The 21,032-nt window shown below is 38.0% G+C and overlaps 1 protein-coding gene across 1 annotated transcript in view; it reads right to left on the bottom strand.

The window, feature by feature from the left end:
- Nucleotides 1–21,032, bottom strand: part of DNAH1 (dynein axonemal heavy chain 1) — a 225,215-nt gene that overhangs the window by 6,147 nt on the left and 198,036 nt on the right. The window contains exons 56-73 of the mRNA XM_087954929.1: nucleotides 16,003–16,194; nucleotides 14,714–14,881; nucleotides 14,238–14,429; nucleotides 13,078–13,209; nucleotides 11,581–11,706; nucleotides 10,601–10,720; nucleotides 9,830–9,979; nucleotides 8,858–9,018; nucleotides 8,494–8,719; nucleotides 8,211–8,406; nucleotides 7,292–7,443; nucleotides 6,015–6,211; nucleotides 5,074–5,218; nucleotides 4,715–4,873; nucleotides 3,263–3,394; nucleotides 2,299–2,469; nucleotides 1,728–1,907; nucleotides 498–674 (exon numbers count right to left, since the gene is read on the bottom strand). Of these exons, the coding sequence (XP_087811055.1) occupies nucleotides 498–674; nucleotides 1,728–1,907; nucleotides 2,299–2,469; nucleotides 3,263–3,394; nucleotides 4,715–4,873; nucleotides 5,074–5,218; nucleotides 6,015–6,211; nucleotides 7,292–7,443; nucleotides 8,211–8,406; nucleotides 8,494–8,719; nucleotides 8,858–9,018; nucleotides 9,830–9,979; nucleotides 10,601–10,720; nucleotides 11,581–11,706; nucleotides 13,078–13,209; nucleotides 14,238–14,429; nucleotides 14,714–14,881; nucleotides 16,003–16,194 (2,976 nt within the window). The remainder of the gene's footprint in view (nucleotides 1–497; nucleotides 675–1,727; nucleotides 1,908–2,298; nucleotides 2,470–3,262; nucleotides 3,395–4,714; nucleotides 4,874–5,073; nucleotides 5,219–6,014; nucleotides 6,212–7,291; nucleotides 7,444–8,210; nucleotides 8,407–8,493; nucleotides 8,720–8,857; nucleotides 9,019–9,829; nucleotides 9,980–10,600; nucleotides 10,721–11,580; nucleotides 11,707–13,077; nucleotides 13,210–14,237; nucleotides 14,430–14,713; nucleotides 14,882–16,002; nucleotides 16,195–21,032) is intronic.

The following is a 21,032-nucleotide window of genomic DNA, read 5'->3' as shown; positions in this document are numbered from 1 at the left end:
ACATGGAAACACATGGTTATGTTGGTCACCCTAGTTTTTAATTAAAATTTATACGTTGGAAGAAGCTTCCACATACCGCAGTGGGAATTTAACCAATGGACAGACAAAAATCTTTTTGCACCTATAATTGAAATTATGTAGACTTAAAAGAAGAACAAACTTCGTTTTCTGCATAGTATAAACAAAAGCTTTGCTCCAATTCAGCTGCACTCCTAGGATTTTTACAAGCATCCATATAGATCTCCTTGGTCATGGAAGGGGATTCTCTATTATTTATTTATTGAATAAATATGTTGCCCGTCTCACCTAGATTTCCAAGTGGTTTGTCTGTCTGTGTGTGTGTGTGTGTTTTTTTTTTTTTTTTAACTTCCAATCACCCTTTCAAGTTCTGGGATTTCTCAATAATTTTCTGATCAAGTATTATTGGGATCTGACCCTTTTTAGTCATTTGGGCTTGGACAAAGTCAATTTGTCTTTTTGCTTCTTCTTTAACTTACATTGAGATCATAGGAGGTATTAATCTGCTTGTAGATACCAGATTCAGAGTAAGAAAACTCTGAATTTAGAACACTTGGATTATAGAAATCTTCCAGAATGTTCATAATGCAGCGTCTGTCCCAATCATCAGTCACTCTGCCTCCATAATTAATTTCACCAGCAGTATACTTCAAAACCTGCAAAGCACCGGAGCACAGAAAGCATTGATTGTATTTATAGCCAATATTTTCAAACAAAAACCTCATCAGTTAACAATAAAATTCAACATACAGCAAATCAACAGACCCTTTTTCCGGGCAGGTCTTATCAGAGGGATCTCTATATTTTGAAAATAATAATACTATTTATAAAATTAAAGCATCATAATACACATATGTACAGGTCAACTTACACTGCTGCACATTTCATATAACTAGGACCTCTTCCAAAAAGGAAAATATGCCAGCCAAATTCCCACAACACTGAATTCCAGTTGAAAACCCAGAAGTCTCTTGCAGCACCTGGTTGATTGGTCAAATCACAATCAAGTATCTCAAATGCTACTGTAGCTCCATTGTATTAAGCAAAGATTATTTTGTTCTTGTCAGAAATGGTTTTAGCAGCTATTAGCCTGACTTTATATAATTTTAAAATTTGCTTATTAATAATTGTTTATTGCCGTATTGCCTTCCTGGAAAGCTGCACATTAGATTATAACATTCATAATTATAATTATAGCTATTTCAAAGCAACCAACTCTAAATTAAAGAGTTCTTGCATTTTCCAAGGTCTAGTTCTCTAATCTCTGCTAAGCCTATCTGTGATGCTTCCCTAGTACAATGGTTGCAACATTTGCAGAAGTTTTTTTTAAAATACTACTTTTCTTAATTTCCCCAAGCTATCCATTTTATTGCACTATTTTATTTATTTGTTTATTTTTTACAAATTCACTGAGGCACCATTTAATCATTTTTGCTATCTCTTGAGGTAGAAAGAAAAGCATTATTCCATTAGGTAGGGAAGAACATCTGCATTGTACATACAATTTTATTGCACCATTTCTTGATTTTATTAGCCTGAAGTGCTACAAACCAAACATTTTAAGTAAGATAAATAAAAAGTAATATATAGCTAAACAAATTATGTTTCTGCAAAAGATCCAGCTGGATTCAGAAATAGGACAAACCTCTCGCTTCGTAAATTCTCATGCTTATGCTTCATTTCACCCTCTGCATGCCTAGGGAGCCTACCTTGTAAGGGATTTCTTCATATTCATCCAGAAACATTTTCAGCTGGCTGATGCAAATGCGTAGATCTCCATCGGTGAACTCATACGGAATATTGAAACCCAGTGGCCCAAACTTTCTCCTTTCTAGTGCATTGCCATGGAACAGGCAAAGAGAAAGGAGCAAGGATTTGAATTCGGTAACCTGCAAAACACAACATCTCTTGTGATTTTAAAAGGCCACAACTAAACTGTTACGGTGCATGCATATGAATGTGTACGTTGGGTTTGTTTAGTTCCTATTTCAGACTTTGTAGAATGAAATGGTGAATGCCTTTTTCTTAACTCCATTCCAACCAAAGGAATATACTTCCATGAGGACAAACTGTTGAGAAATAGGGAAATAATAATGAATGGTTTGAAGGAGAACAGAACCAATAATTCCTCTGTATCCTCTGTATTACTTCCACACTAGCAGATGTAAGGAACATTGAACCTGTTCTGGGCAAACCAAAGTTGTTGAAGGAAGAGAGCACTAAGGGTTTTTTTGGGGTAGGGGGAGGAGTCTATGTGTAGGTAAGGGTAGGATTCCTTACCTTGATGCAGGAGTTCAAGAAGTCATTGCTCAGGCTACTGTAAGACTTCAGCAAGTTAGCTTTAACTCCTCGAGGGGGCTCAATGGTCATCTTGGATCCATTCTGGAGGATGGACACTGGAAACTTGTTACTTGGCAAACTGGTCAGCCAAAGTCGGAAATCTCGGTGTACCTGAACCAGAAAAATGGATCAGGACATCAGTAATCTGAAGCCAAACTTTTAGAAAGTAATTTTTCTATTGGAATCCGGTTTCTCTCTCATCGGAAAAGTCCTCATTGAACAGACATACAGAAATGTTTCTCTTTGGCGCGGAATAAAATAAGATAGTCATCCTAAAGAATTTCTCCTATTTTAGAAAGCATGGAAAGGTGTAAAAAAGGTGTAAAAAAAGGTGTAAAAAAAAAATAGACTGGAATAGTTGTCATATATATATATATATATATATATATATATATATATATATATATATATATATATATATATATATATATATATATATATATATATATATATCTGAAAATACACACTGAGTTAGCAACCAATGATTGAAGAATTGAATATTTACTAATTGCTGTCCAAACTTTGGAAGAAAACAGTTTTCATTCTAGGCACAAGAAATGGAGAATCAGAGTTTCTATGCCTAGGTCAGCAATAAGCAATCTTTCTACACTAGACAAACACACAGTGCTAATAGAATAGAAGTTTCTGTTTCTTTCCCGGTAATAATGTCCGTTTAAATTATTAAAGTTTTGGAACTTCTCTTATCCCTGCAAAAAAGCTGTTACAAATTTTGCCATCAAATTAAAGTCTGGGGGAGGACAGCAGAGAGCACAAGTATCTACAGCCCTCCCCCTCCAGCCTAAAAGTGATGGAGGGGGCACAATCTTCCCAAATGAGGGGAAAATTATTTTCAGTGCTAAACTACTAAAAAGAAAAAGATGGTTTAAGTCCATATGCATCTCACCTTATCAGGGTTAATGCCTTCAATGAGTCTCTCCAAAGAAGGCATCCAGCTTGGAGCCAAGTGGCAATTTTGAAAGAAGACCCACTTCCCACGTTCCATAGCACTGCGCATCATGGCCTCTGCTCGTGGTCCCTAAATAACGACATAGAGATTGACATCTGAACCAAGCACACGGCTTCCCTGTGCCTTCCACACGGTGACTTGTTCTTCAACATTGAAAGGATAAGCGCACGGTCCTAACTAGTCAATGGTTTGCAAAGTTACCTTCCTTTTTTTGGTTTTTCTTCCCCCCCCTTTTCCTCCCCCCACCTCCCCCTTTCTTTACAATTTTAAGTATAGTTTATTTTTTCCCTTTGGTTTTCTACTGATTTAATTAATATAAACATAAAAAAACAAAACAAAACCAAAAGCACAGAATATTATATCATCAGGTACGCTTCGGGGAGCCAGTTTATTCTCCAAATCTATGACTAGGAGTAGAAAATTCAACAAGAGAGGCTTCTTAGCTTTCAAAGATTTAGTGCAGGTACATTTATTAGAAAGGGGGGGGGGGGAAGCATCAAGTGTTGGCTAAAGGAAACTAAAATAGTTTCAGTCCAGGCATTAAATAGAACGGAAACCTACCAATAGACAGTGTGGTATTTTATAATAGGTAGGAAAGATTTTGATGCCTTAATCAATTCAGAAGTATAATAACAAACTATCTTCTGTATTCTAAATTAAGCTGTGGTATCAGAGAATGCTTAGCTATACATCAATATCATAAGTTATTTTTGGAGAATGTATGAAATTGGCCTGAACTACAGCAAAAGTACAGGTGGTCCTTGGCTTACAACAGTTCATTTAGTGAGTGTTCGAGGTTACAGCGGCACTGAAAAAAGTGCCTTGTGACCGTTTTTCACACTTATGACCGCTGCAGCATCCCCATGGTCATGGGATTGAAATTCAGACACTTGGCAACTGACTCCTATTTATGATGACTTCAGTGTCCTGGGGTCATGTAATCCCCTTTTGAGACCTTCTGACAAGCAAAGTCAATGGGGAAGCCAGATTCATTTAACAACCGTGTGACTAACTTAACAACTGCAACAGTTCACTTAACAACTGTGGCAAAGTAAGGCTGTGAAATGGGACAAAGTTCAGTTAACAACTGTCTCGCTTAACAACAGAAAAGTCAGGCTCAATTGTGGTCATCAGTCAAAGGCCACCTGTAGAAGGTCAGTACCCAGTGCTCTTGAATGCTGGGTGAAGACATGGGTTCAGATATCACTTGGCTCAGAGTCTCTTTGACACCTGAAGAATCACTGGTGCCTCTGAGCATGCCTGTAGCTTATATGCCAGTTAGTAACACGATTGTGGCAGAAGAATACTTCATGTGGCCTTTCAGAGACTGAACTGGTCTGGACCTGGAAGTCTGCTTAAAAGGGCAAGCGCTTCTGGGTGAGCTCTTACTTGTCCCTGTCCAAGAGAAATTGCAGAGAGTTTCTTGGAAAACTTCATTTCTTCGGCAAATTTATAAAGATCAGCAGCCGGGTCTGTGCCTGGAGAGAGGACGAATATCAACGGTGTGGTAGAAGTAGACTCCTTAAAGACCACCGAAAGGTTTGCAGTCTGAAATATTTTAAAAAGAGGACTCATTTGTTTACTGTTATTGCCTAGAACTTCTTCCTGTGCTTTCATCTATTGGGAGTAAGGCTGGGCAAGGAAAGAGAAACACGGGATCAGAACAGGAGCCCAAAGTCTTGTCAACCAAAATTCCTGTCCCCTCTACTGCTCAGCCTCTGCGTATGTGATTAAGCACTGTTAGCTACCTGTGGTTCAATAAAGCTCTGGCCCAAGTTAGCAGCCACAAAGTCCTGCATCGCATTGGTGACTTTGTCCCCACGCAGACAGCGCAGGACTAACAGCTTCTGAAAAGAATCCAGCGTGCTGTCCCATATGCCTGGCAGAGGCTCCCTGCAAAAATAGAAGGGGTTACATTAGGTCTAAAGACTAAAGACAAGGGTCAACAACTGCATGACATTTCTCAAGTCCTTTTCTGAGCATAATTGCTATCATAAATGGGTTTTAATTCAGAGTAACCACTGCATACGCAACTATGTGCAAGCCTACTACAGAATGGCTGCTCTCAGAAGGTATAGCAGGATCAGATCTGATTAGGGGACTATCAGAGAATTTCACTTTGTAGATTAGATTGGAAAATTAAAATTCTACTCCGGAAGACATGGTAGCAAAACACATTCGTGCTATTGTCAGAAAAACCCATAGCCATGTCCAGTGGCAGGATTCAAAAGTTCCCACCACTGGTTCTGTTGGCGTGGCTTGGTGGGCATGGCTGCAGGGGGGGTTCGTGCGACTCATGCATGCACGTGTGCCAAACGTGTGCTTTGCACACTCATTAAAACAGTAAAAATTAAGCTACTGTGCCTCTCAGCTGTTTAGCACAGCAATCTGCTCTGCCGTGCCAAAGAGCTGAGAGGTTACAAAGGACCTAGGAGCAGGGGCGGGTGGGTGGGCCCAACTGCAGAGTGTCAGAGAGACTCAGAATAAACCAGTTCTGTGCCAGCTGATCTTTGGCACTACCAGTATGCCAGAACCGGGCCAAACCGGTAGAATATCACCACTGGCCATGTCCCTGAAGTCAAGAGAACTCACACTTGACTCAAATGGTACCGTAGTTTTAACCAGTATTAAATGATAATGTGACTGGCAAATGTAGCATGGCAAATCTGGAGATTGAAAGTAAAATTACCTGTGAGGTTCAGCACTGTCAAAAATTGTGCGAAACCCAGACAAGTTTGCCACAAAGTCATCTGCAAATGTCGAGAAATTGTGCAAGTTGGTTAAGGCCAGGATATCATTCCATGCTCTTTCATATAGCCAGGCAGGAGCTGGATTATCTCGCATGATCTTTATAGTGCCACCAGAAATAAGGTAACGCCATTCCTCCTGTGTGTTGAAATTAGAAAAGGATAGAGGGTTGTCTGTGTGTGAAGGTTTGTCATGAGTGACAATTATTTATTATACTCATTTTTGGTCTTTGCATTCACCTCTGTCTATAATTATATGGAAATGTTCTCTTTTTGATCCTATAAATCTAAACGTTTATAAAACTTTTTATAGAGCACATTATACTCTGCATGATTAGTAGAAACTATTACTTCTTGATCAGTTATTAATGCATATACATATTCCTTCTATTCTAGCCAGCAAGTATATTAAAGACCTACCAGTATTATTGGCGTATAACACGCACTTTTCCCCCTGAAAATAGGGGCAAATGATGTATGCGTGTTATACGCCGATATAATGTTAAGAAGCCTTCGGTGAATGCTGCTGGATCGGGGATCAAGGACACAAATGAAAGAAGGGGAGGGAGGAAGCAACCGAAGCCTGTCCTTCTCTCTGGGTCAGCTCTCTCAGTCGCTCTCTCGCTCCTCCACCAGCACAGGAAGAAACTGCTTCAAAGAAGCGGGGCTTCCTGAAGCGCCCGTTTCTCCCCCACCCCCACCCCGCCTGCCCGCCCGCAGTGCTCCGTTCTGCCTGCCTGCCTGCCTTCGTTAATGGTTGAATCGGAACAGCTTCGGCTGAGTAAAAGAGGCGAATAGTTATTATTCTCAGCCGAAGCTGCTCCCAAACAACCAGAAACTAAGGCAGGCAGGCAGGCAGGCAGAATGGGACATCAGATTAGCGCGCGCGGGGTGGGAGTGGGGGTGAAACTGGCGCTCTTGAAATTTCCCTCTTAAAATGAAGATGCGTGTTATACGCCTGCGCAAAGCGTATATTAAAGACCTAGTTCATGGTAGCTGGGCTTAAGCTCAGAAGGCCATTTGTGAAGGAGAACTGTCTTATTTTCTCACTAATATTCTTTCAGAAAGTTTCAGTTTATAATCTGATTTACTATTGATAATAACTGGTGTTTTTAATATGTTAAATATCTTAGACTGCTGTTCTTTTGTTCAGGTGCATTTTACACCCATATATAAGCCAACCTCTTAACAGAATGACAGAATATGTCATTAGTCTTACCATGTCAATTTTGCCTTCATTCATCATGATCCGGATGCACACCAGGAATGCAAACATGAGCTTGTGTTTCTCAAAGAGGCTGCGACAAACGTTGCTGTAAAGGCTAAAGGTGAGGTACTTATTGATATTTGCAATCCGCTTCTTCAGTGTATCTGAAAGCAGTAATCCACAAAAGAATTCAGAAAATGATGCAGACTTAAAGCAAAGACTTAAGAGAGATTATTAACCCAAAAAGGGTCCATGCAAGCAACAATGTTCTTTGAAATTTTGCCTCACCCTTATGGGCATTCAAAAACTCTATGAGAAAAACTCATACTGCTGAAGATGAGTTTTAAAACTTTTTAAAAGAATCCATTCAACTGGAATTTTAATCATAGGGATAGCTTTTAGAATAGTGAGGGGGGGGGGAAGCATGTAAACACCCATGTTGACATAGTACACATGTTGCAGAGTGAATGCTGCCACCATCATTGCTTCTGATACCTTAATACCCGTAATGTTTCAATGGAGGCAGAAGAGCGAACAGACAAACAAGCGTATTCAGAAAGCGTTCAGAACCCTTTCACTTTTGTCAGTTTTGTTATACTCATGCTAATGTGATATTTCAGGTTTTTTTTTTCTTTTTAATAAATTCACAGACATTTCTAAAATTCTGTTTTGCCATTGTGGGGAACTGAGTCAGGCTGCAGCATGACAAAATTGACAAAAGTGCAGGGAGGGTCTGAATACTTTCTGAACGCACTGTAGATGAATATTCAGTCCCTTTATGTGCTGCATAAATTGTCATTTGGACCATGCAAAGACCTGCACTGTCCTGTGTATATAAAATGTGTTTCCCTTTGCTGATCTTCAGTGGGACAGCAAGATGTTCTGGATGGGAAAGGATAGGTATTATATACCTGTAAGTCATTTAAAATACCTGCTCTCTCTGAGTTTGAAATTCCTGTTAGAAATATATTGAGGAACCACTCCAATGAGTATTGGTACATGGGATCAACATTGGACAGGTCTGAGACACAGAAGAAAAGGATCTGGGTGCGGACAGCCACAGGGACATACTCCAATCGAGTGATATCAATATCTTTCTCGGTCTGCTCAGCTGCCTTTACTTTGGCCTGTAGGAGAGTGAAAGACAAAAGAAAATGCCCATTTATCTTAAGTCAAAAGAAACAAGGGATTGAGATGGGAGTCTAAATCAGTACCTGAATTTCTCCTGCTTTTAATTTGGATGCTTCCAATACTTTGATGAGCTCCAGGTCATCCACGGGGTTCCCTTCAGAAGAGCTCAGACGGTACAGAATTTGGTCTTCAATCTCCTTCAGTTCCTGCTGCATCTTGGCATTGCTGACAATCAGCTGATTCTTAGCTTCTTCTAAGTCAGGGCGTTCTTCAGCTACCACCTGACCGAGCAACTGGTCTTCTAAACCACTGTAATTAAGTAAGCAAGCAAGTAAGCAGAGCAGGCAAAGAAGAAAATGAAAATAAAAAAGCACATTTTAGTTATCCATTAATGACCACAACAGTTTGATTTGATGTTTAATATAGGAAAGAGTAATTTGACGTTACCTGGGAGATAGGGTAAAGTTAATCAGGGTCAGCTTTGTTGATAACTCTGGAGTGTAATGGGGATTAGGAAGGTTGGTAGTGATGTATAAATTGAAATCATCATGATATGGAATCACGGTGTCTCCCAGCTTCAATACTATGCTACCCTGCTGTTTGTAAGTCTATATAAACAGGGAAATATGAAAACATTTCAGGGAAACATGAAAAAGAGAGAAGGTGATGCAGGAGCAATAACATTTAATTTTAATATGTTTTCTCCCTCAATGAGGGAGGAATGACAGTACATGCGTTTGTAACTGCTGTAAAGAAGTTTAATCTGCACTTACTCGTTTATATTTTTCTTAATTTTATTTTCTAGATTTTCCATGCTTAGTTTATTTTTAATTTTTTATAATAAAAATTAGGATATGAAAAATCTTAATTTTCACAGTGAGTTCTGTCCATCTCTTGCAGAGGAGACTGCATGGAAAGTATCATTTGGGATGAATCAATCTATGTGGTTGGGGTGGAGATTCATGGCCAAAAGTGAATGCTGGTTCCCAGCTGTTCCGATGATTTTTACATCTCAGCAGTAACCTCGCATTTTACCCCATCAATACATTATCTCATTGCAAACTACTCGGTGCAATAACAATATTGGCATAAATTAGCTGACATCTTCCTTTCCTCTGTGTTATAAATGATGGGGAATAGCAAGTGGTAGAAGATTGTTATGAAGAAAAATATCACATAGTGAAAAAAAATAAGGCATTCCCTACTGAACAAAACTCAGTTGCAATATGGAACAGTTTAGTCTTGATTGGCACGCACGCACACACACACAACTCACAACTGGCCTTCAAGATATGGAGTGGAATGTAGTTTAATACTAATTTCAGCACTACTTTAGACCTGCTTGTCCAATGCTGGCAGCTTAGAAACAGCCAATTCCTGTTTACCTTATAAAACACACACACACACACACAGTGTCACCTGTTTCAACAGAACAGGTTCAAGAGCTGGATCTAGTTCTTCCCCTACGTTCTCCAAGAGAAATGGCTTCCCAAAACGAATAGCATTCTCCAAGCTGCGTAGGAAATCCCGGTCGCTGAGCTTGCATGTATCTAGCCCACTATCTTTCTCCTGGAAAAACAGCAGGGTACAAAGAAACTCAGCAGACTTGGAATCAGATGACTGATTTATATGCAAGTGGAAAGGAACAAAGACAAGATATGGATCAAAGTGGGTGCATATAGAGAGAGAAAGGATCAGTGTATTGACATAAATTTTGATGCTGCAATGAACATAAGAAAAAGTATAGTGAATGAAATTAGGAACCATGCTATTGCAAAGTTTTGAAGACTGATTTCAACGAGGTGTAAACTAATTGATAAATGATAGCAAATATAGTAATTATAGTCACTCTGTTTATCACAGCTTCTCATTACCATGATTTTTCAACATGGGTGAAATTGACTTTTTACCGTAGCCATTCTAGAACACGTTTTGCCCTAGGGAAATCAAAAACTATAAAAATGAAGGTAAAAATTAAATAAAAATATACTATAAATAATCACTTATAAATAATCACTGTTCAATTATAGCAGAATATAATTTTCCAGTGTTATATTTGCCATTAGTAAGTTAAACCTTTTAAGAGAAAGAAATAACAAGTGTCTGTAGGAAGAAGCCTTTAATGTCCCTAGAAAAACTCCTTTGATACACAAATGAAGGTGTTTAATAACATCAACAGGGAAGGTTTACCAAGTTTTTTATCCATTTGTTGGCTTGTCCCTGTGGATCTATAAACAGAGTCCAGCGATGAGAAAATTGTGTAATCATACCATTTTCCACAGATAAGGTGTCATTAGGTAAACCTGCAATCTGCATATGAAAAACATAAGATACATGTTTGCTATGCCTCAAGATAAGTTAAATCTTGTAAAGTACAAACATTATGTAAATTAAGTGCTAATGGAAGAGAAATCAAAAATATAAGTAGAATTTTACACTACGCCTTTGATTCACTGTAAAGTTTTTATTGATAACAGAATAACTAAAGACATCCTTGCACAGCTTTTATTTATAGAGTTGGGCATGTGGCATGTTGTTTCAAACCGAACAACTGAATATGTTTAGTTAAGGTTCAGTTAAGATACTCTCTGACTGATCCCCATGAATGACAGGAGCCAGTAGAGCTTCTATAATACAGTATATAAAAGGAAAAAGTGTCCATATTTTCCAGAAATACTGCAATGGTCCATATTACAAGAAGACTGCAATCATAACTAATCTTAAACTCTTTTAAATAAAATGAATAATTTAGGTTTAAGATGGTCCAAATATATTTCCCTGTTTTGATTTATTCTTAAGCAAGTCCAAGCAAACTGTACTGGTGATTTTCTGTATGTAAGGATTCATCTGATGTTATCCCAATGTATTGATGCTCTGTTGGCATATTGAAATAACAGTATAGAGCCTCTCAAGGAGGCATCAATTCTAGAAGGTATAGAAATCACAATCCCAAATAACTGGAAGGCACCAACATAAATACTGCTTCTCGGTGTAATTTCTTGAATATTTTTGATCAAGTAGAATGTATAAAATTCTCAAAACTTTTTAAAATCGCCCTGAATTGTTCCTTTTGTATGATCACCATCTAGGATTTGCATGCCTTAAAAAGCACATAGCAATTCAAAGCTTTGATATATGACAAAACTAGCTGGTATGCACATTAAGATTACCTGCCATGAACGGATTTTCACTGGGTCTCCAAGTGTGGATATCAGATTTGGTTCTTTGGTGTGTGGAACGTTATATAACTCCAGCCGGCTTAGCCATTCCTCACAAAGGGATATGCGATATTGACCCTACAAAGGAAAATATTGAACCATTAGCATAAATTACCAGTATGGTTAATTAAATAATTTTTTTCCCAACTACTTGTAGCTTGTACTTGATGTTGAAGGTGAGGTTTGATGTCAATAAGCAAACCTGTTTTAGAACATAGAATAGTTTTAGTAGGGAATAACTATTTTAAGAAGTTTCAAGTGAAGGTTCAGTTCAAATGTTATAAATTACGGTTTCACATGCTCCCTTTTATGTTCAGATTTTATTGTAAACATAACATCAACTATGCACTTAGAGCTCATCGATTCCCAAAGCATGATTAGAAAACACAGTTTGAACTGTGCGCATACTCCCTGTTAGTACTGCGTAATTGATTCTAATTTAGATAATTTTAACAGCAAGTCTGGATCTAATCTAACAACAATTTAGGCCTCACATGGATAAGAGCAAACCATGGATTCCAGCAGGGGGATCCCACCTGGTCTACTATCAGTTCGGTGATCGCGTGCACCTAATGTCCATGCGCAGCTTTCCCCTCACCAGCTGAGGCCTGCAGTGCCAATCAGTTGAGAGGATAAAGAAGAGAAAAGCACCGGGGCGAGTGGGAAGGCTAATCCTGTCCTTTTCTCTTCTTTCTCCTCTCAGTTGATTGTCCCAGGCTTTTTTTCCTTCTCTCAGCTGATCCTTGGAGGCTTTTTAAACTAATGGTTCAAGGTGAACCGGTCCGAACTGGTAGCATACCACCACTGATGGATTCCCCTTCTCCAATGAAAGGAGGTTATCAATCTATGAAAGATACATGGGTAGCAAGAACAACTTTGTATATCTGTGTAATTCTGAAAATGGTGCAATTGAAGAAGAAAAGTAATGAGGAAATACTTTACTTTTAGTGAAGCTGATCATCTCACAGATTATTTATTTTTTGTTTGTTAGTTAAATTTATTTGCCGCCTATCTCACCATGGGACTATAGACCAGGGATGGATTGCTGCAAGCAGCTTAAATTCCTGCTATTCTAAAAGAGACTTTGTTCATTGCTCCAGGATAAACCCAAACCCAAATTCACTGTTTGGCTCACTCCCTTTGTTTTTATCAGGAGGGAGATCCCCATCATCTCAGCCGACCTTCCAGGGCATGAACTGGGAGCTGAAAGCAGTGAGGCTATATAGAAGAGTAGCAGCCAGTAGAAGAGTAGTAGGCCATTTTGGCTGGAAAGGCTTGCTTCCTGGGAGACTGTAAGAAAGGACTCATCTGTGTCCAAAGTGTCTACAGTACAATTCTCTTGAAATGTTTGGACAGCAAATATATTGTCCTGGTATACAGCTGTAGGAGCAGCCTTTATTCAATATCGAACTGAGATATTGTTGAAAAGAAGACATTTTTCATACTCACCGTAAATGGTCCTAGATATGCAATGAAGCCGGAGGAAACGAGAACATCACCTGCAATGTTGTTGATCATATAATCTAGTTTCTGGACTGTTTCCTGCCAACGTATTCTTTCATCAGCCAGACCATTAATTAGCTAAACACAACATATATATAATGTATTATTTTGCTTCTTCCTCAGAGCTCCTCCTAGCAGAAAACTCTAATAGGAAATGCAAGAAGGTAACACATGAACTTAAAAAAAAACATTTAACATGAAACATTAGGCTTGAATCCCACATATGATTAAACTAATAAAATAACTGTAAATTGGGAGTGGAAAACCTTTCCTGGCCAACATATATTTTGGTAGAAAGATATAATTTTTTTTTCCAATGTAACACTTCAAAGCAAATTTGTAGGAAGACAGTCCTGTTATTTAAGACAGTAAAAAAAGGGGTAGAAAATGTGTTAATTCCTAGTGTCCTTCTATTGGGCCCTTCTGCACTGCACCATTAAGCTGCCCTGCCTTATGCAGATACTGGCTTGATTCTAAGCTATCTCAACTGAATCACAATTCAGGATTGTGATGCTTTAGAATCAACCTGCCAGTATGCCAACTATCATAACCCCTAGTGGTTCAGAATTTTTCTTTCTTTCTTTCTTTCTTTCTTTCTTTCTTTCTTTCTTTCTTTCTTTCTTTCTTTCTTTCTTTCTTTCTTTCTTTCCTTCCTTCCTTCCTTCCTTCCTTCCTTCCTTCCTTCCTTCCTTCCTTCCTTCCTTCCATCCATTTACATACATACATACATACATTACATACATACATACATACATACATACAGTCTACTGGTGTCTGCTTCCTTGTTTTTGTAGCTGTTTGTGATAAGAGGGATTATCCCATTGGCCAAATAATTCAAATGAGTAAATTTATCATTGCATTTGCCTGGAGATCATTAAACAAAAAACAAAAAAGCTCCACCATTTCAAACCTGCATTGAAGGCCTGTTTAAAACTCAACTCAGCTTGTGAGATTAATCATAATTGAATATAGCTGTAAAAATCAAGTTTGGGTTTCCCCAGTGTAAATGAAGCAATCTATTAGTCAATCTTTGCACATAAACTAGCAGCTAAAATTTTATTTGACTTAATTTGTTGAATTTATCTTACTACTTGATTTATGCTTACTTTGTCAGCTCGGTTCAGTCTCTGTTCACACTGATCACACTTCATCTCTAGTTCCTCTTTTGTGGTTAAAGTGCCTTTGTATTTAGCCTGAAGATGGGCAATGCCATCCTCCACTTCTCGGAGATGTTCCTTGGCTTCATCAAGGATTTTCTGTGTGGCTTGCAGATCTTCTTCAGCTTCCTTCAGGGCTTGCTATGGAAATGGAAATAACTGTGAACACCAAGTCATTGTTCCTGATTCTCAAGTACTTTTTAAGAAGATCCTAAAGCAGAGGTCTCCAAACTTGGCAATTTTAAGATTTGTGGACTTCAACTCCCAGAATTCTCCAGCCAGCTGGCTGGAGAATTCTGGGAGTTGAAGTCCACAAGTCTTAAAGTTGCCAAGTTTGGAGACCTCTGTCCTAAAGCATAGAAGATGGCAGAGGTATCTAATACGTGATTTTGAAAAAGCACATCTTTTGAAAAAGCAATTCTTACGCGCTTTGGCTCCACAGCTTTTGCCACGAAGTGGTACTTATGCATAGCCCTGACCCACTGGCAGATTGATGTGCAGGCTTTGGAGACTTTAGCTACAACTGCCGGCTGAAATTCTTCACTGTCAATATATGGTTGGATGGACTTGATCACGGTATCTGCAATATTATCCTGAAATGATATATATTTTTTAAAAAAAATGCTTATGAATGCTGGTAGGAGGAAGATATGAATGCTCAGGAGAAACAGTGCAAGGTTTTATAATAAAAATATGTTATCTGTATCAGAGGAATGTTACAGTTTGTTGTATTATTCCTTTCCACTTGAAGCCAAGCTAAGATAATAGTTTCTAACACATAGTCACAAAGTTATAATCATGAATTATGTAATAAAACCACAGTAATGGGGAGGGGATCTTGGAGGTCTTCTAGCCCAATTCTCGAAATCAGAACAGGAATCCTAAAACTATTCCAAACAAATGATTGTACAACCTTAGTCTGAAAATCTCTAGTAATGGCGTACCCGTGATTCCAGGCTGCAGGCTGTTCCAACTCGATAGATTTAAACACACTGAATCATAAGCCATACTTACAAAACTACATTTGTTAAGCATAAACAAGCAAAATATAATTTAATTTCTACAGTTGAGTGGACTACCATATATTATTTCAAGATAGCATATGACCATGAGAAAACAATGCAGTGAGACTTCTGCATCTCTGCAAAAGTATCAGGTAGATGTTTGTGTCCTGGAAGAGAGAAGCATTTCAACTTGAATTCCAATCTAAATTGAGGAAAAAAGTAAGGGTTTGCAACCCTTACCTCCCCCCAATTTTATTTTTAGTTTAGCAGTGCGAGTTCTTGATTCCCACAGATTTTGGTGGCATTTTTATTTGGGATAAATAACAATAGCCATCCATATGTAAAAGGCACAGGGTTAAAAAAAAAGTAACACACATGCAATACACATTGACCATTTTAAATTCCATAGTTAGCCAGATGCTTACAGTTACCAAACTATGTGTTTTTTCAACACAACTCAGCTCTTCTGCTTATAGCAACAGCTCCACCTACAGATATCAGGAGGTAGTATGGATTATTACCGATTGCCATAAAAGGCTCCACCTGCTGTATCTTGCAGATCAAGCTGCTGTTAAAAGCCCAGGAACAATTTTAGCAACCTTTCATCCAGGTCAGAACATATACTGTTGGTCCCTGAAAAGTAAGAGAAGACCCTGGAAACAAAAGTGCATGTGTCTGTGAGTAAGATTAAACACCTTTCAAGTACTTACCTTATCGTATTTAAATAAACTTTCAAGAAACTTCCCTGGGTCCTGAAGAAGACCTTTGCCAGGTTCCCAGTAGTCATCTATCTTAGTTCCTGGCTTCTCGCCTGCTATTTTTTTGGGCTTGACTCCCTTCATAATACAAACAGCTTCTATCACCAATTTCACTCCAAGTGGAGGGCGCTGCATTGCTCGCACCTAATTGGAAATATTTTACAATGAAATATTTTAAAAAGTAGTTCAGATTAATGTCTTTCCATCAGTAGAGTGTTGATAATTATCTCCAACTCAATAAAGCAATGGTAGAAAGTTTAAAATATAAAGACAGAAAGAAAAATATAAACTGAGAGGTTAGAAACCACGAGGATGTCTGAGGTCATTGGAAATGGTGCAAACAGATTCTTAGAAGAGATGCGTTGCTGTAGATTATATAAATTGACGAGTGCTATATGATACGATCTGACATGCGGAGAGGGAAAAATGTTGGAAAAGAGCTTGATCCGTGGTTAACTTGGGAGAGAGATGATTATAAATTCTGTCTTGGATATACAAAGTTTGACTCACAATAAAGCATCCAAATGCAAATATCAGAAAGGCATTTGCACATGTGAGATTAGATGAGCAAAGCATCTAGCTAGCTCAGAGGTCTCCAACCTTGGCAACTTTAAGGCTTGTGGACTTCAACTCCCAGAATTCTCCAGCCAGCTAGCTGGCTGGAGAATTCTGGGAGTTGAAGTCCACAAGCCTTAAAGTTGCCAAGGTTGGAGACCTCTGAGCTAGATAGGCCTAATTCAGTGTCTTCTTTGCTCTAAAAGAACAATGAACAACAAATTCTCCCTTGAGTATCGATAGACTACACACTTCCACAGCTCTTAGCTATATTGGCTGGAACTTAGTACAAGTCATAGTTGAACATTTGAACCATTTGTTGATACTGTCCTTTCTCTATAATGGGTAAAGGGAGAAAATAGTCAAGAATAGAACTTAAGAGGGATTCGAACACAGAAGAAAAAGTAAACTAAATAGTTTCTTTAGGCAGCTTTCCCTAGCCTAATGTCTTCCAACCAGCCCAACCTGGCTGGAAGTTATAAACCTGATACATTTGGAAAGAACTGTGAACAAGAGAAGTTAAAGATAGTTAGGAAGACTGAAACATGAAAATGGATTAAAGCAGGTAACAATGATTATTAAAGACAGGCACAAAAATGGAGAAAAATGAAGACTATATAATCACAGATTTTGGCAGGGGAGGAAAAGTTCATTATTTGAGCAAGGCAATTTAATGGAAAATAAAAGGCAGAAGCCAAGAGGGCAAAATTTTAAGAACCATGGATATAATTTGTGAATAGGAAAAATGAACAATAATTGGCCAAACAATCTAGATTAGACTATTAGAAACAACTGCATATTCGAATGGAATAAAGGAAAACAGACATTTTCTGCAATTCTGAAGAATTCAGGGATCATGACTAATGAAGACATCTTTTGTTTTTCATTTTTCTGTTTTTTGGAGAAAGCTTAATTTCTCCAAAAACAAATAAACCAACAAACATTGGGGCTTACTAGGGGAAAAAAGGGGTATCTTAAGGGACAGGGAACTGCATGAAGCTTCTGGGTCCTGAGTGACCTTGCCTTGAAAGCTGCAGAAGTAAAGTACAGGTGGATAGTGATAGGGAGACAAACTCAAGCCTAATAAAGCAGAGATTGTATATACAATGTTACCTAGTTTTTGTTTAAAAAAAGCCTCAGAAATAAAGATCAAATTCATCAGAAGATATAAAATGCTGCAATATATGTTTACCAAGCATTTACCCTTAGGCAAACAATTATGCAAAAGACAATTTTATTAGAATGGATGGCATTTATTTTCTTTAGGATTTGTGTGCATAAAATACACGTGAAGTCTGCCAACGTGCATTTCTCCAAGAAACTTATTTGTTCTCTATTTAAAAGATGTAATTTGATTGCTGAATATTTGTCCTTCACAGATAAATATGGGAAATTTTAAATCGAAAATTCAACACAGGGAAATTATCAGTCTAATCACTGCATAGAAATAACAAACTGTTTATAACCAACAAAATGGAATGCGCAAGATGAGGCTTTATTTATTGGAAGGAGAAGAATGGGGGGTGGGGACTTCAAATGTTGGACCATACTTGGCTGTTGATGCTGGCAGCATGGCCACTAGTGAGGGGTTTTGGGAGCTGAAGTTCAAAACCATTTGGAAGGCCACATCCCTATCAAGAAGGCTGATCCTTTCTAAGACTTATTAACCAAAAGGTTTTAGATTAGTTCATTAACTCTTTTGGGGGGGGGGGGTCAGACCAGTTAGTATAACAAAAGTAATATTTCTGCCCCATAATACACCTGTGGTCCTTTTATAATCAGACTGAGATGCTGCTTGCTTAAGTTTGATGCAGAGGGTAAGACAGGTTCCCCCCCTATAATTCAAGAAAATGAAATTAAAATTTCAGGACTACAGTTTTCTTGCAAGAATGTTGTTCTAAAAGCCAAATCAGTAATCAGTAATTATATAACAATTAAAGGGACAAAATATTTTTCTTTGATATGCTGCTTTCATATTTGCAGGTAACCAATGTCAGACTTATGCTTCATGAGAAAAGAACATTTGTGATTGAAATTGTTAATTTAAGTTACCAGTAGGGGTGCACATATGTATCAGTCACACGAGGTCAATTTGTGTCTTTTTATTCAGACTTTGCTATGGTGTGTTCAGTAAGATTAATGTTTGAATAAAGGTGCAAGCATCAGCACAGGGTCACCTAGATAAAACTATCTAAATGATAATAGAAAGATGTGTCCAGCATTTGTCAGTAGTTACTAAGTGATGTGTGTTTGTACAAAGCACAGAGGCAATATAATGCTGAGAATATTTTGAATGCAATGGTACTTTCTACCCAGTGACTTAACTATTGCAGGATCAAACACCTTAAAACTGAACTGTGTTACAACAGGAGAGAGAGGGAGACAGTTTGTCAATGTATAATATTATGGTTGTTGTAACTGGAATCAATGTGACCGAGCTTAAAAGTGTATAGGATTCTTGTATCTTTAAGAGGCATGTGGAAGAGGAAATTTTCAGCATGATAGGGTTCATCTGTAGAAAGTCTCTCCTATGCACAAGAATAGAAGCCTTGTACTTTTGGTATCAGTTTACCCTAAGTTAAGTAAAATGTAAGAAAAAGATTAAATAGACTTCAGCCTTGATAGAAGAATAAGATACTGGACTGAAACTTGGTTGCCACTTTTTCAGATGACCTTTATAGCTAACTTAAGCAAGGACAATTTGGCAGAGTAAAAAACAAAAAAGAGCAAACCAGGCACATCACTACATGTCAGATAAAAGCTTCATCTTAATCAGTAGAGTTATATTAGCAGAAGCAAGCCTACAGACCAGAAATATGTGAACCTGTTTTTCTCATTGATTAACCAGTAGTGGTGGTGCTTTGCAATTTTATACAATGTGCCTAAGAACTGCAATTTCTGTTTTAAAAAGAAACAAACCAAAATTCTGTGGTTGTAGAGGTGAGATTGAAAAAAGGATAGCAATGTGCTATCTGTATTTTTGTTATTGTCATGTCTACTTGGTGTAGGAAGAAGATTGTAATTAGAAAATAATCCCACCTGACTGTTTCCTAGTGTGATTTGATTGTTGATTGTACCCTATGACTATCATTACGTGTTGTACGTTATGATTCTTGATTCTTACCAAATGTACCTTTTCTTTATGAACACTGAGAGTATTTACACCAAGATAAATTCCTTGTGTGTCCAATCACACTTGGCCAATAAAGTATTCTATTCTATTCTATTCTATTCTATTCTATTCTATTCTATTCTATTCTATTCTATTCTATTCTATTCTATTCTACTCTACTCTACTCTACTCTACTCTACTCTACTCTACTCTACTCTACTCTACATTATGGATGACTGTTTTATAGAATAGAATAGAATAGAATAGAATAGAATAGAATAGAATATTTTATTGGCCAAGTGTGACTGGACACACAAGGAGTTTGTCTTGGTATAAATACTCTCAGTATATATAAAGAAAAGGTACATTCATTAAGAATCAAGAATCATAAGGTACGACACTTAATGATAGTCATAGGGTACAATCAACAATCAAATCAAACTAGGAAACAGTCAATATAAATCGTAAGGATACAAGCAACAAAGTTACAGTCCTACAATCACAAGTGGGAGGGGATGGGTGATAAGGAGCGATGAGAAGAGATGAGTAGTGTACACTTTGTAAATAGTTGAACAGTGTTGAGGAATTATTTGTTTAGCAGAGTGATGGCTTTTGGGAAAAAACTGTTCTTGTGTCTGGTTGTTCTGGTGTGCAGTGTTCTATAGCATCGTTTTGAGGGAAGGAATTGAAACAGTTTATGTCCGGGATATGAGGGGTCTGTAAATATTTTCACAGCCCTCTTTTTGACTCATGCAGTATACAGGTCGTCAATGGAAGGCAGGTTAGTAGCCATTGTTTTTTCTGCAGTCCTAATTATCCTCTGAAGTCTGTGTCTGTCCTGTTGGGTTGCAGAACCAAACCAGTTATAGAGGTGCAGATGATAGACTCAATAATTCCTCTGTAGAACTGTATCAGCAGCACCTTGGGCAGTTTGAGCTTGCTGAATTGGCGCAGAAAGAACATTTTTTGTTGTGCTTTTTTGATGATGTTTTTGATGTTAGGTGTCCATTTTAGGTCATGTGATATAGTAGAACCTAGAAATTTGAAGGTCTCTACTGTTGATACTGCGTTGTCTAGTATTGTAAGAGGTGGTAGTATGGGAGGGTTTCTTATAAAGTCTACCACCATTTCTACGGTTTTGAGTGTGTTCAGTTCCAGATTGTTCCGGTTACACCATGAGGCAAGTTGTATAATCTCCTGTCTGTATGCAGATTCATCATTGTCTCAAATGAGACCAATCACTGTTGTGTCATCAGCAAACTTCAGTATTTTAACAGATGGATCGTTTGAGATGCAGTCATTGGTATATAGGGAG

The sequence above is a fragment of the Notechis scutatus genome, chromosome 2, assembly GCF_049901735.1.
Source record: "Notechis scutatus isolate UNSWTSFEM ecotype Mainland chromosome 2, rNotScu1.2, whole genome shotgun sequence".
NCBI classification, from domain to species: Eukaryota; Metazoa; Chordata; class Lepidosauria; order Squamata; family Elapidae; genus Notechis; species Notechis scutatus.
Note: the sequence above shows the minus strand (reverse complement) of the source record. Positions and strands in the feature narration are given on the sequence as shown.